This window comes from Lactuca sativa, chromosome 8 (assembly GCF_002870075.4).
Source record: "Lactuca sativa cultivar Salinas chromosome 8, Lsat_Salinas_v11, whole genome shotgun sequence".
In the NCBI taxonomy this organism is placed as follows: Eukaryota; Viridiplantae; Streptophyta; class Magnoliopsida; order Asterales; family Asteraceae; genus Lactuca; species Lactuca sativa.
In genome coordinates, this window is record NC_056630.2 from 156,359,798 (window position 1) to 156,375,947 (window position 16,150).

Genomic DNA, 16,150 nt, shown 5'->3' on the forward strand with positions numbered 1-16,150 from the left:
GAAGGATGTGCAAGATCACACGTTTGCTTTTCTGGATCATCTGGAGTACCTAAAACCATAACAAACAACTGTAAGCACGAAGCTATGTGAGTTCCCTCAAAGTACCACCACACAAAAAGAAAACATATACAAAAAAACATGCATACAGGGTTTGATGGCCCTTGACCTCAACCAAATCATATCGAGTTTATTGGTTTACAACACCGAGCAGTAAGTCTTCAACCTAACCATCCAGGTTTTATTGGCATGTGGCCTCAACCTTACCATACCAGGTTTGATGACCTCGATTCTTAACCCAATCATACCGGGTTTGTTGGCACGTGGCCTCAACCTAACCATCTAGGTTTGTTGGCACGTGGCCTCAACCTTACCATACCAGGTCTGTTGACTAGAAGCCCAAAGTAGTACAGTCTCAACCCAACCACACTATGTTAACATATGCACAGATAAACATATATCCAATAAGTAGATAAGCAGGCAAATCTACAGATCACTACCGCATAACAACATCCCAAATACCAGGATACAGATCTAATAGATTACTACAACATAGCAACATCCTATATACCAGGATACATAACCTACTGGGCCGAAATTGGTGCCTTCGACCCACGAGTACAATGACGAAAACTCACCTGAATGAAAAACCCGAAAACACTACAACATGCTTCTTGCTACTCAGCTTGCTCTCGCGGATCCACTAACAACATAACCATATAAAATCTTAATCACCAGTCAAAACCCTCAAGTTTCACCTAAAGTAAAACTTGGTAAAAAAAAGTCAAGGGTCAACGGAGTCAGCAAAAATCAAAGTCCAAGGTTGGTTAAGTACGTCGTGCGTACTCAACTTACGCCCAACATACATGGGATGATTTAGTACACCTAGCGTATGAAAATTATGCCCATCATACACGAGTTGGTTCCATCCTTCCCATTAAGCACTAAATCCGATAAGGCCTTTTCACCCAAACTCAGATATAGCCTCAAAACATTATCTGAAGTCATAAAGTTTCCACCTTTATTACTTTGCATGGCTACGGAAGGTCCAAATCTAAAACCCTAACTTATTAATCCATTAAGACATCATAACTCTTGAATGGATGTGATAAAAGGACCAATATCACATTTTTATGTTTCCTAATAGATCCATAATGTATAAAGTTTCCAACTTTATCCATTAGAATGGTCCCAACAAACAAGATCTAGTCTCTAAGTCTTAAAGGGGTCAAAAGTGCATCTTTTCCAACTTAATCCATTATGTCCAAGTCTCCAACCTTCAGATCTGAATCAATATGATGTTTAGATGGATAAAGTTTCCAACTTTATTCATATCAAGGTTATAAACTTTGGAGATCTAAACTTTATGCACTTAAAGTGACCAAAAGCTCATAACACCCAAAACTAGCTAGATCTAACAATTTCATCATCAAGATTCAAACTTTATACCTCCAAAAGAAAGATCAAGGTGAACAAGGTCTAGATCTACAAGCTCCAATGCAACCAATGCTTCTTCAATGAGTTCCTTCTTCTCCAAGGTGCATCAAGAACACCCCAAAGCACTTAAAAACACCTTTTTTCACAAGGCTCAAACTATGGTTCGAGTTTCAAGAGAGGGTGTTGGAGAGGTGGATGTTAAGAATGGAATGGGTTTGGGGAAGTTAAGGATCTTAAATAGGGGTCAAAACATGAAAATAGGGTTGGGGCACTGATCACGTATGCCCTGGGTACTACTGGTACACCCAGCATACTAGGGATGGCCTAGTACTCCCAACATTCTCCTCATACGCCAACGTACGCGGCTAACCCAAAAATCGTCCTAACTTCAAACGGTCGTAACTTCTTCGTTCCAACTCCGTTTTCGACGTTCTTTATATCCACGGGAAGGTTTTAAAGAGATCTACAAGATTATCTAAATATATTTGATTAAAAACTTCTCGAATAAAAATCCATATTTCATGCAAGAACCCAGGCTATCACTTTTCCCTTTCTACCCTTCGGTCATAAACACAATTCAAATGTTAGAGTATAAAGATAGTGTTTGTCGAGGCCAACAAAAATAATAACCCTAAATATTACACAGTAAAATAGTGTATAGTGGTAAAGTGGTCGAATCCACGGAGATTGGTTCAATTTATAACTCTATGAAAAATCTCATTGTAAAAATACTTATAAAATAACAATAAAAATAAAATGGGGGGTTTTGGTGCTTTGAAATACTTGAAACAAACTAGAATTAACTATGATTTAAATAGACAATTTCAACAAAAATAAGGTTTGATGTAAAATCAATAAGGGAGAGATGGTTGACTTAAAGTTTCCTCACTTTGACTTTTGATGAACATATCATTAGAATCCAATGGTGCAATACTTTGATTTAAATCCTTAAATTGGCTATAGTAATCCAAGGAGCTTGAGATTACCTAGAATTTTCTTAATTGTTGAAACGGATAGAGAAGCTCATAACAATGTCCTTAGTCAAAGTCACTAATTCCAAATAGCATGTAATTAGTGAAAGTCAACTAGCATTAAAAACCAAAAAGTCACCAAATCCAAGAGGAGTCAATTGCTTTCACTACCATGTTGGAGAAAATGTTTTTATGATCGTGTGAAGAAAAAACAACACAAAAATCATTTGCTGCTTGCTAATTTGAGGATCCTTTACTTAATCAATAAATTACCCAACTAATCACCACAAACACATTTAAACTCATGAATAAAAACATACTAGTAGTGATAATATGATAAAACACAAAACATTTCCATAAAGATTTAAGAACAAGTTCATGGATTCTTCAACATTCAACAAAAGTTCAAAGGATTCAACAAAAAGTCAACCAAGATTAGTTTAGCCAAGCATGGCTAAACTCAAAGAAATAAAGTTAGAGAAGATTGTACCAAACATTTTACAATAATCAAAAGGTGAAATCAAGATGTTCTTGAGGTGTTCTTAGCCTTCAAAAGTACTCCAAACTCCAGAGAGAAAGTCTCAAACTCGGACCTCCAAGATAAGGCTGAAGAGGCACACCAACCTTCCCAATATAGAGCTTTAAGTAAAATCTCGAAATTGCCCTTAACAGGAATCCACGCGGGCCGCGTGACTTCGACGGAATTTTTGGGCTTCTTCAAGTCTTGGGCCCCCACAGCTAATCCATTGGCCCAGTTCGAATCCAATCATCTTCTAGCCCATTTTTCTTCAATATTTCTTCAATTTGAGCCCCATTCGTCTCTTCACATCACTCAAAACTTCCGCAAACTCCTAGACATCGATCTTGCACACTCAAGAATTCTCCCGCGCCCTTTCAAATTTAAAGTTCAACACTTTTGCGCCTTCAAACAATCGACAAGCCTACTCACTGAATCACCTCCATATCCATCAAGCACGAAATCCCCACTAGTCTTCAAGTCTAATCTCCTTCCAAAAGATCTCGCACACTCCCGCTCCTCTAGTTTCCTTAAAATCTGCAATAATGCTCAAGAAACTAGAAAGTACCCGAAATGGTCATAAAAATAACAAAAAGGAAAATATGCATGGAAATTAACTAAAATATGTATGGAATGTGCTAAAAACTATAAAAAGAAGTAAATAAAATGAAACTATCAAATCACCCCGAGCTTAAACCTTACTTGTCCTCAAGTAAGACAAGACTAAAATGAACTTGGGACGAACTACCCTAGAAATAAAAAGAATGGATAGAACCATGGAACCTGTTCGACGTTAGTCAACATGGTCAGAATAGATCTCGCTGCTATCTCACAACTTTTTCATCCGATGACAATGGGACCATAAACCAAATCCAAGACAACTCCTCTAGGTGATTAAGGAGAGACGGTCAGTCGCAATCTTAATGGAACATGCATACAATGAAGGACATCTGTAGTAAGGAGAAAGCAACTAGATGGGATCGGGTGGAGCTCTTCTTTAAGTGCACATTCTGCTCTCACGTCTACCGGTTTCTCTCATGTGTAACTAGGTTTAATCGCTCGGGGACCGTTGTAGGAATCGGTTCACTTAGTGTTGGCCCAAACCTCCCGTAGAATCCGACTCGACAGTCTCCCTAACATCACCAATTTGCGAAAAAAACAACTCGAACTATATACAATAAACAAGCCTATACAAATGAATATCAAACGTTGGGTGACCAAGATGTTGGAAAATTTGTTCAATAATTGAATCGGCCACCTATCTAAGATAGTTGCAGCAGAAAATTTGCATGCCAATTTTATTTTTTATTTTTTGTTTTTTTTCATACTTGAAGGTAATGTATTAACAATCGAAATTTTTAACAAGAAAACCATTTGACTCAAAATTTGGTTCCTAGAAGTGTGTAAGTGGAACCGAAAGGGTAATGATATAATCTAAATGGCCTAAGTGTGAAAATGACCATGTGTGGAGCATAAAGATGTAATGTAAGCTCCTTTTCAAACTTGTGGTTTTTGAAAGATGATGAAAATGTCCAAATGTGGACTAAAAGACTCTCTAAAATTCTAAGAAAATCGCAAAAAGATATGGTGATGTAAAGAGACCGGATATGGATTCTACTCGGGGACAAGCACCAATGCTTCATCCTAACAGTTCAAACGTGATCAAGTGTGATCCTCTCAGCAGTAGTGACTGCAAGGCTAAGAACATCCATTGCTATAGTATATCCTATAGTTGTTGGTATTGTATGCATAATTCTTCATGAAACTATCTGATCCCAAGTATGAAATCCCAAACTACAACTAGTGGTCCCGATTCGATGGGTGAGATACCAACAAGATCCTGGACCAATAATGACACAATAACTGTGAACCTGTTCCATGGCATCCAAGAGAGGTGAGAATAAACAGACAACAAAAATGCATGAATGTTAATGCCTTAGGCTAAATGTTATGCAAAAATATAAAAGGTGAAAAAGAAGAAAATAAAATCTTTTTGGAATTTTAAAAAATAAAAAAAAAATGAATGAAAATTAGCTTAATACTAAAATGTTATGCAACCTAGTTAAAAATGCATGAAAAAGTAAAAGATAATGGAAATGCCCCACCCCAAGCTTAAGAACAAGCATTGTCCTCAATGCTTAAGGAAAGGGCGGAAAGGACCTAAATCGGAGGGTCGGGAAGCGGGAAATGCCTGTGGCGATAGTGATAGTCCCACATATCTTGGACCTGGCGGGAAGTGGGCGGGAAGGACTGCTCCAGCCGATCAACACGGGTCACCATATCCTGGATGGCCCGGGTGTTCTCTTGCGTTTGGGTATCGATGCGCTGCACCGTGGAGAACATTGTGGCGAATTGTTCAAAGCACGTAGGGGGAAATATGGTGGGACTTCGTGTCCCCCCTGCTGCTTCGGCTGAAATTGAGGCTCGGCGAATTGTTGTGCAGGCTGAAACTGGTCATCCTCATCATCTATAGGAGGAGGGTAGTCTGATGGAATGATCCATTGCTCGGGATCAGTTGGCTCAAAACTCCTTATACACTCATGGGGGAGAATGAGTTATGTTTGCTTGTCAAGAATCCACATGGGACCGATGACCGAATCCCGGATAAGTTGCATTCGGCGAAGTACGTGGCCGTCAAGGCTAGAGGGGCCAGAATCCTTCTTGAATGGAAGAGTAGAGAGATGAAGTTGAAGCGGCGGCCGAGATGCAATGAGGGTGATCAATCCCCCAATGAACATGTCTCCTTTGTCTATAGTTGTGAGGTTGTAACATTTGGTGAAGAAAAAGGAGGCAAAATCCGGTTGTGGACCGTTCTCACGAGTCATGCACCAAAGAAAAAAATAATTACGCCTTTGAAATTTGTCCCACTTCGGAGCGGGCGAAAATGGTGCATGTGAGAACTCGATGCGCTAGGCGCAAACATGGGTGAATTATGGAGGAGGCCTTTGGAGAAGACGATGAATATTGTTGCTCGTTGGTATTTTGCTGCCAAAAGTGATGCTCATTGAAGTATCTGGGCCATGGGTCTTGTTGGTAATATAGGTTGTCCACTGGAGTGCCCTTCAGGGCGTTCACGACCCGATGCAGTAGGGATCGTTTCTCACCGAGCATTTGGAAGGTGACGGTTTGGGCTTCCTCCTCGGGATTGAAGGTGGTAAGAAATTCCAAGGTGGGTTCAACATAGGTGGCGACGCGGTTATAGAGGAATTGACCCCACCCGATGTTGTCAAATAACACTTGGACTCCATCGAGTACCCCAAGACTAGCAAAAGATTCCCTATGGAGGAATTTCGTTGACTTGACTAGACGCTTATTCGAAACGAGAAAATCATAAGTTTTATGGTCCTCACGATTCAACAAACGAAACTGGGGATCCTTGGATTTTCCTTCCGACCCTCCTTTAGAGGAAGTAGCTCTCGTCCCCGTCTTTGCACGTTTAGACATTTACTCGGGAAATTTTTTTACCAATAATAACATTCAGGCCACAACAAAGGCACACAATACCAACAACAAATGGGAAATTGGGATGTAAATAATCATGTTAAAGGATTGAAATTACCCAATTTCTTAGACCTGGGATGAATTAGTGCCACCAAAAAGATTTCGTCAAGACACACGCAAAGCTTACAATTTTGCTCCGTATTTGACGCTTTAATCGCTAAAACAACCCCACAAACGAGCTTCAAGATGACTTTCCGGCGACTAGAGTGGTGGCACCCAGAATTAGACGGAAATTTTTCGTGAGTTTTTATGGAAATATTAGTATGATTAGAAAGCCCTAGAGGAGAGAAACAAAACCCCGTGCTCGGAATCTCCAATGGTGGCCGGAGTTGGCCGGAAAACGCGAAAGAAGGTGGTGGTGGGTGGTGGTGGCACCCGGAATTCCGGCCACATATTGGACCAGAATTTAGGTGGGTTTGTAGAGGATGAAAAATGGTGAAGAATGGTGGTGGTTTCACGAGATTCCGACCGGTAGAACTCCGGGAAAATGTATTTTTATGAGAAGTGGGTTATGGAGTTCTTGAGCTTCTAGAGAGAAAAATGGGGATTTTGTTAGGTTAGAATGAAGAAGAAGGGTGTTGCAGGAGTTTAATATGTGGTCAAGAAAGGTCAAACCCGGGTCAATGTTGGTCAACTCATTAAACCCCTTGGTCAACGAAAGTCAAAGCAGTCAATAGCTGAAAAGAATCAGTTAAACGACCAACACGCGGGCAGGGCGCGGGTCGCGTCTAGTCTCCAAAACTCCACAGATCCAACAGCGAACAACGTAGCCTTCTACACGGGTGGCACTCGGGCCACGGGTTGGCCGCGGGAACTGATTGGTCCAAAAATTTCTAACATGCTTCGAACATCCACACGGGCAGGACGCAGTCCACGGGTTGGCCACGTCTAGTTGCTGAAAAAACATCTGGACACTCTAATCTTTTACGCGGGTGGGACTCGGGCTGCAGGCTGGCCGCGGGTGCTGAACGATAATTGGATTAGTGAGCTACGCGGGCCGCGGGTAGGCCTGTACTTCAACACACTAAGATTTTCCACCAAACTTGATTTTTAAGCCAAAACGATCCCCTTAAGGCCCGGTTTCAAAAATTCAAAAAAATTTGGAACAAAATGTGTAATGAAGATGAAATCTTCAAAAGTTTATTTTTTTAAAATCCCAAAAAAAACGCTTTGCAAAATGATTTATTTGAATTTAAAAAAAGGTGAAAGCACATTGCTTTCCAAAAATGCCCTTCTTTAACGTCTTTGGCGAGACGTCTTCCTGGCTTGCTTCAACACATCGGGACATCCAAATGGATGATTTCAAGAGCATTAGCACTGAAACCTTCATAGAATGGCTTCAACCGGTGCCCATTGATTTTGAAAATTTGTCCCGTCTTTTCTCTTTGAATTTCTACCGCCCCATGGTCAAAGGTCTTTATCACAACAAAAGGTCCAATCCATCTTGACCTTAGCTTGCCTGGAAATAACTTCAATCGTGAATGGTATAGTAAGACCCTATGCCCCGGTTCAAAATGCTTCCGGGTGATGGACTTGTTGTGGAAGAGCTTCGTTTTCTCCTTATAAATCCTCGTGTTTTCATAGGAGTCATTTCTCAACTCTTTTAGCTCTTGGAGTTGAAGTTTCTTATGCCTTCCCGCCTCGTCAATGTTGAAGTTGCATTGCTTGACCGCCCAAAATGAGCGGTGCTCTAATTCAATAGGAAGATGACATGGTTTTCCAAAAACCAATCTGAAGGGCGACATTCCTATCGAGGTCTTATAAGCGGTCTGATAGGCCCATAAGGCATCGTCAAGTCTCAAACTCCAATCCTTCCTTGTCAGATTCACTGTTTTCTCTATAATAGACTTCACTTCACGATTCGAGACCTCCGCTTGACCATTCGTTTGAGGGTGGTAGGCGGTAGAGACACGATGGGTCACGATGTACTTCTTCAATAAACCCTCCATCATTTTTTTGCAAAAGTGCGTCCCTCTATCACTAATCAAAGCCCTAGGCACACCAAATCTCACAAACACATTAGATTTTAAAAACTCGATAACCGTTTTGGCATCATCCGATCTTGTGGCTTTGGCCTCAACCCACTTAGAAACATAGTCAACTACAAGCAAGATGTAAACATTGCCAAACGAAACAGGAAATGGGCCCATGAAATCAATTCCCCATACGTTAAAATTTTCACAAACAAGGATTGGATTTTCGGGCATTTGGTTCTTTTTCGAAATGTTTCCCGTCATTTGACACCGTTCACAACTCTTGCAAAACAAGTAACAGTCGCGTGACATGTTCGGCCAAAATAGTCCATATTCAAGAACCTTTCTCAAGGTTCGGCTAGGTCCGAAGTGTCCCCCACAAGCAAATTCATTACATAATTGCAAAATAGATTCATTCTCTTGTAGGGGCACACATCGCTTAATGATTTGATCGGGACAATGTTTCCACAAATAAGGCTCATCCCACACATACTATTTTGCATCACTTTTGAGCTTGACTTTTTGAGCACGTGTGAATGTGTCGGGATACCTTTTTGTGACCAAAAAGTTAATGATATCGGCATACCATGGAATAGATTGAGTAAGGGAAAAGAGATGCTCATCCGGAAACTCGTCCCACAACGGGAGAGCAGTTTCATTTGAAGTGATTCGGCTTAGATGATCGGCAATGAGGTTCTCGCATCCGCTTTTGTCCCGGATTTCCAACTCAAATTCTTGTAACAGTAGGATCCACCGGATGAGTCTCGGCTTTGCATCTTTCTTCGTCATCAAGTACTTAAGTGTTGCGTGATCCAAATACACTATGACCTTGGTACCAAGTAGGTTTTGTCTAAATTTCTCCAAAGCGAACACTATGGCCAATAGCTCCTTCTTCGTGGTAGAGTAGTTGCTTTGAGCAATGTCTAGTGTCCTTGATGCATAATAGATCACGTAGGAGGCCCTTCTATTCTTTTGACCCAAAACAGCGCCTATCGCATAGTTGCTTGCATCACACATGATCTCAAAGGGGAGATCCCAATTTGGTGCTTGCATGATGGGAGCGGATGTAAGAAACTCTTTGAGCTTGTCAAAAGCTTCTTTGCACGCCTCATTGAACTCGAAATCAACCTCCTTTTACAAGAGTTGGCACATTGGTCTTGTTATCTTTGAAAAATCCTTGATGAACCTTCGGTAGAAACCTGCATGGCTCAAAAAAGAACGAACTTCCCGAACACAAGTCGGGTAAGGTAAGCTTTGAATAACATCAATTTTGGCCTTATCTACCTCAATTCTTTTTTTAAACACAATGTGACCCAAAATGAGACCTTGACTCACCATGAAATTACATTTCTCGAAATTCAAAACCAAGTTTGTTTCAATGCATCTTTTTAAATTTTTTGTGAGATTGGTCAAACATTCTTGAAAGGAGTTGCCATATACCATGAAATCATCCATAAAAACCTCAATTATATTTTCAACGTATTCCGAAAAGATACTAACCATACAACTTTGGAAAGTGGCCGGGGCATTACATAATCCGAATGGCATTCTCCGGTATGCAAAAGTACCAAATGGACATGTAAATGTTGTCTTTTCATGGTCCTCCGGTGCCACCGGGATTTGGTGAAAACCGGAATACCCATCGAGACAACAATAATGAGATTTCTCGGACAACCTTTCTAACATTTGGTCAATGAAAGGCAGTGGGAAATGATCTTTTCGTGTGCTTGCATTGAGCTTACGGTAGTCAATACAAACTCTCCACCCGTTTTGCACATGGGTGGGGACCATCATACCTTTGTTGTTCTCGACCACCGTGATTCCCGTCTTCTTTGGAACGACTTGCACCGGGCTCACCCACTTGCTATCCAAGATTGGGTAGATCATCCCCGCATAAAGGAGCTTCAAAATCTCTTTCTTCACAACTTCCATCATTGGTGGGTTCAACCTTCTTTGTGCGTCCCGGTTTGGCTTGCATTCATCCTCCATCAAAATTTTGTGCATACAAGTGGAGGGACTCAACCCTTTAATATACGCAATCATCCAACCCATGGCTTCTTTATGCTCCTTCAACACCTTGATGAGTTGTTCTTCTTCAAATTCGGTTAAGTGAGTTGAAATGATAATCGGAAGGGTTTCATTCTTTCCCAAGTAGGCATACTTCAAGTGTTGAGGTAAGACCTTCAATTCCAATTCGGGTGGTTGAACAAGGGATGGAGGCAATTTTGTATGAGTTGGGGGCAATTCAATTTGCTTGACATCTAATCTTGTGGATTTCTTCATCTCCATTTTATTTACCAACTTCTCAACTTCCGGATCCAAAGAATAAAGTTTTAATTGCTCGGCTAGCTTCCCACAATCGAATCCTTATCTTAAGATCATCTCCAACATATCACCGTTAGATAATGCAAACAATTTTTGAGTAATTGGCTCAACAACATCAACAAAGTACACAGATGAAACATCACGAGGATATCTCATGGCATCATAAATATTAAAACTTATTGTTTCGCCATCAAACTCCATTGTCAAACTTCCCACATACACATCGATCTTTGTCCTAGCCGTCTTCAAAATCAGTCTCCTAAGCAAGATTAGAGCCGATTTGTAGGACACTTGCTCATCTAGATCAATCACATAGAAATCCGTCAGGAAGACCAATTGGTTCACTTGCACTAGGACAACTTCCAAAACACCTCTAGGAAATACACTTGATTTATCCGCAAGAGAGATTATGACACCGGTTTCACTTAAGGGTCCGACATTCAATGATTCATACACCAAATAGGGCATGACATTGATAGAGGCACCAAGATCAAGCATAGAACTACTAAAAGTGACATCTCCAATCTTGCAAGGAACCGTGAACATTCCAGGATCTTTGGATTTGGGTGGAAGTTTCCTTTGTAGAACCGCGGACGCGTTTTCATTCATCAAAATTTTCTCATTTCCCTTCAACTTCGTCTTCTTGGTACAAAGTTCTTTCAAGAACTTTGCATATCTCGGGATTTGCTTGATTGCATGAAGTAGAGGGATGTTTACTTCCACCTTTCGGAAGGTGTCCAAAATCTCTTTCTCCTCCATATTCTTCTTTGAAGTTGCAGGTCGGGAGGGGAACGGTGGTTGAGTGGCTATTGGTGTTACTAGAGGGGTAGTATTCTTTGGGGCTCCAACTTGTGCATCGTTCTTGACTATAGGTTCTTCAATGGGAATGATCTCTATTTCTTCCTCTTCTTCCATTGGCTTCTTCTTTGAATTACTTTCTCCGGCTTGTTTGCCACTTCTTAAGGTCACCACATTAACATTTGGGTTCTTTTCGATTTGAGAAGGGAGTTTACCATGGGATTCCAACTTGCTTATAGATGTAACTATGTCTCCCATTTGTGCTTCAAGGTTGGAGATACTAGTTGTTGTCTCTTTTTGGAATTGTTGGGTACTAGTGGCTAGGGATTTGACAATGTCTTCAAGAGAAATTCTGGAGCTACTTGCTTGAGATTGAGGAGGTTGTTGATGATGATGTGGAGGGTGCGGTTTGGGTTGATAGTGTGGTTGTTGATGTTGGTAATGAGGTTGCGGTGGTGGATAGGATGGTCTAACCAATGCATTCTGAGGCAATGGTCTTGGGTTGTAGCTCATGTTGGGATTTGGCTTCCAACTTGAATTATATGCATTTTGGTAACCGGATGGTTTGTTGTGGTAGTTTTGGAACTCTCCCGTGGCATTCACTTGCTCCGCATCTTCTTGAAGGATGGGACACATATCCGTAGGATGTCCCATTGTTGCATATATTCCACAAACCATCACTTGTGGAGTTTGTCCCATGGCTAGCTTTTGGAAAACGGAGGTTAGATCTTTGATTTGAGACTCAAGATTTGATGTTCCCACTTCATTAACTTTGTGTTGTGTGTCTCTCTTCATGTCTTGGCGCGGGCCAAAATGTTGAGAATTCGCAGTTATGGTGTTGAAAAGTTGTCTTGTTTGTTGTGGAGTTTTACTAAAGACATCACCACCACTTGAGGCATCAACTAGTCTTCTCTCCATTGGAAACAATCCCTCATAGAAGTGTTGAATGAGGAGTTGTTCCGAAATTTGGTGTTGTGGGAAACTATAGCACAAGTTGTTGAACCTCTCCCAATAATCATGAAAAGTCTCATTTTGACCTTGGCGGATTCCACAAATCTCATTTCTAAGACTTGAGACTCTTGAAGCAGGATAGAACTTATCAAGGAAAGCTCTTGCCATGTCGGTCCATGAGTTGACCGACCCCGGTGGAAGATAGAATAACCAATCTTTTGCTCGATCGGTCAATGAAAAGGGGAATTCCCTTAGCTTGATTTGGTCATCGGTTGACCCTTGTGGCTTCATACTAGTGAAAATAATGTGGAACATCTTCAAATGCTTATGAGGATCTTCATTCTCCAATCCATGAAAAGTTGGTAGGTGATGGACTAAACTTGACTTCAACTCCGAGCCTCCTTCCAAAACCGGGAAATTGATACTGGTTGGAGTTTGTGTAACATTGGTCTCCATCATTTGCCTCAAAGTTCTTTCGGGAACTTCTCATCCGTCCGCCATTGCAATTGGTTCAATAATGGGTGGATTTTGTTGTAGGGGTGGTGTTTCGGGAATTTCTTGGCGAGGGTCGGGACTAGAATCGGGTTCTATATCACTTAATGAAGCGGTTTCAACCTCCGGACCCCGTGGGAGTTAGAAGTTTGGCCACGTTCAACTCGCTTTTCCTTCGCCAAATGCCTTGCTTCTTTTTGATTTCTAGGTTGTAAATCAAGTCACTTGTACGTTGAGATCTGGGCATAGAGAAACAAATTGATTAAAAATAAACCAATCCCCAGCAACGACACCAAAAATTTGGTGGTTGTCGAGGCCAACAAAAATAATAATCCTAAATATTACACACTAAAATAGTGTATAGTGGTAAAGTGGTCGAATCCACGGAGATTGGTTCAATTTATAACTCTATGAAAAATCTCTTTGTAAAAATACTTGTAAAATAACAATAAAAATAAAATGGGGGGTTTTCGTGTTTTGAAATACTTGAAACAAACTAGAATTAACTATGATTTAAATAGACAATTTCAACAAAAATAAGGTTTGATGTAAAATCAATAAGGGAGAGATGGTTGACTTAAAGTTTCCTCACTTTGACTTTTGATGAACATATCATTAGAATCCAATGGTGCAATACTTTGATTTAAATCCTTAAATTGGCTATAGTAATCCAAGGAGCTTGAGATTACCTAGAATTTTCTTAATTGTTGAAACGGATAGAGAAGCTCATAACAATGTCCTTAGTCAAAGTCACTAATTCCAAATAGCATGTAATTAGTGAAAGTCAACTAGCATTAAAAACCAAAAAGTCACCAAATCCAAGAGGAGTCAATTGCTTTCACTACCATGTTGGAGAAAATGTTTTTATGATTGTGTGAAGAAAAAACAACACAAAAATCATTTGTTGCTTGCTAATTTGAGGATCCTTTACTTAATCAAGAAATTAGCCAACTAATCACCACAAACACATTTAAACTCATGAATAAAAACATACTAGTAGTGATAATATGATAAAACACAAAACATTTCCATAAAGATTTAAGAACAAGTTCATGGATTCTTCAACATTCAACAAAAGTTCAAAGGATTCAACAAAAAGTCAACGAGGATTAGTTTAGCCAAGCATGGCTAAACTCAAAGAAATAAAGTTAGAGAAGATTATACCAAACATTTTACAATAATCAAGAGGTGAAATCAAGATGTTCTTGAGGTGTTCTTGGCCTTCAAAAGTACTCCAAACTCCAGAGAGAAAGTCTCAAACTCGGACCTCCAAAATAAGGCTGAAGAGGCACAACAACCTTCCTAATATAAAGCTCTAAGTAAAATCTCGAAATTGCCCTTGACAGGAATCCACGCGGGCCGCGGGGAATCTTACGCGGGCCGCGTGACTTCGAAGGAATTTTTGGGCTTCTTCAAGTCTTAGGCCCCCACAGCTAATCCATTGGCCCAGTTCGAATCCAATCATCTTCTAGCCCATTTTTCTTCAATTTGAGCCCAATTCGTCTTTCCACATCATTCAAAACTTCCGCAAACTCCTAGACATCGATCTTGCACACTCAAGAATTCTCCCGCGCCCTTTCAAATTTAAAGTTCAAAACTTCTGCGCCTTCAAACAATCGACAAGCCTACTCCCTGAATCACCTCCACAACCATCAAGCATGAAATCCCCACTGCTCTTCAAGTCCAATCGCCTTCCAAAAGACCCTGTACACTCCCGCTCCTCTAGTTTCCTTAAAATCTGCAATAATGCTCAAGAAACTAGAAAGCAGCTGAAATGGTCATAAAAATAACAAAAATGAAAATATGCATGGAAATTAACTAAAATGCAAATGGAATGTGCTAAAAAAACTATAAAAAGAAGTAAATAAAATGAAGCTATCAAAAGAAGATAAAACTATTTAAAAAAATAAGTGTATGTGACCCCATGTAGCTCACCATACTTTTGTTTGACGTGTTTGTTTAAATGTGTTATGTACTCAGGTATATAAGTGGAAAAGAAGACTCCATGGAGCGAATAGGACAAAACTCAACGAGTTGGTGGCTGAATATGAAAACCCTAATTTTTATGGTGTTGTGTGACAACCCGAAATTTTCCATTCTAATCAAACCACATCAAGCCAATAGATGTAGAGCAGTTACAATGTCAATTCAGACTTATGGAATAAGTTTGGCAGTTTTAGGGTTTTACACCTAAGGAGTTATTAGGAGAGTGGATGCACTAGGATTTTGTGCAACACTGTAATTCCATTACTCTAGGTCATTAGAATCCATTCCAAGAATAGAAATATTTTTCTGCCAAAAATCTCAGGACTATAAATAGAATTATGAACCAAATTGGTTCATTAGTTAAATTCCAAATAGAGAAAAGTCAATTTCTCTCTCACGGATCTTCGGGTTTTCATCCCAGATTGTGAGTCTACTTTCATAGATGTGTTTTAATACTTGTTATATGCTTAATAACATTATTTACATGTCCAAAGTACAAGATCCGGGAGTTTACCGCCCAAGAACGTTCTTGGGGAGTAAACTCCAAAATCAAGCCTAAAGGCCATCTAGTCCCATTTCCGTGTTAGGCATCTAACTAAGGACTTTATGTATGATCATTAGAGGCTAGAAGCAAATCAAAACCACTTAGTTTGAGGAGTTTACGGCCAAGGAACCACCTCTTGGGCCGTAAACTCCAAGTAAAGGGCACAAATGAGTGCCTAGTGTTCCTTTAGCCTTAGAACAAGAACCTAGAAGCCTTAAACTCATGATTTAGACCAACAAAACAATTAGAAACCAACTTTGGAAGGGAGTTTACGGCCAAGATGCTCCTTAGGCCGTAAACTCCAAGATTTAGGGTCAAAATCCCTTCAAACTCTTCCTAAGGCTTGGTCTTCATTTTAGGCAAATACCTTAAAGTGTTTAGGACCTAGGAAACTCATGAAAAGCACAAGTATTGAAGAGTTTACGGCCAAGAGTATTTCTTGGGCCGTAAACTCCTATTAAGGGGTCAAAGGACACCCTAGACACTTCCTTAGGCCAAGAGACTTTTAGGGCAAGTACCTAGATGAGTTTTGGACTAGTTAAAAATCTAAGAACCCTCCCAAGGGAGTTTACGGCCGTAAACTCCAAGGGAAAAGGGTATTTGGACCATAAACTCCCCAAAGGAGTCAATGTGGTGCCTAAACACTTGTATAGCCTTG

The 16,150-nt window shown here is 40.3% G+C and overlaps 1 protein-coding gene across 1 annotated transcript; it reads right to left on the reverse strand.

Moving 5' to 3' along the window:
* Window positions 1-10,763: 10,763 nt before the first annotated feature.
* LOC111886639 (uncharacterized) lies at window positions 10,764-11,777 on the reverse strand. The gene has a single exon (XM_023882896.1). The coding sequence runs from the start codon at window positions 11,775-11,777 to the stop codon at window positions 10,764-10,766; it is 1,014 nt and encodes a 337-aa protein (XP_023738664.1).
* Window positions 11,778-16,150: the final 4,373 nt, after the last annotated feature.

Excerpts from the sequence above, each read along its gene's own strand:
- LOC111886639 (XM_023882896.1), bottom strand. The coding sequence starts at position 11,777 with ATGGGAGACATAGTTACATCTATAAGCAAGTTGGAATCCCATGGTAAA.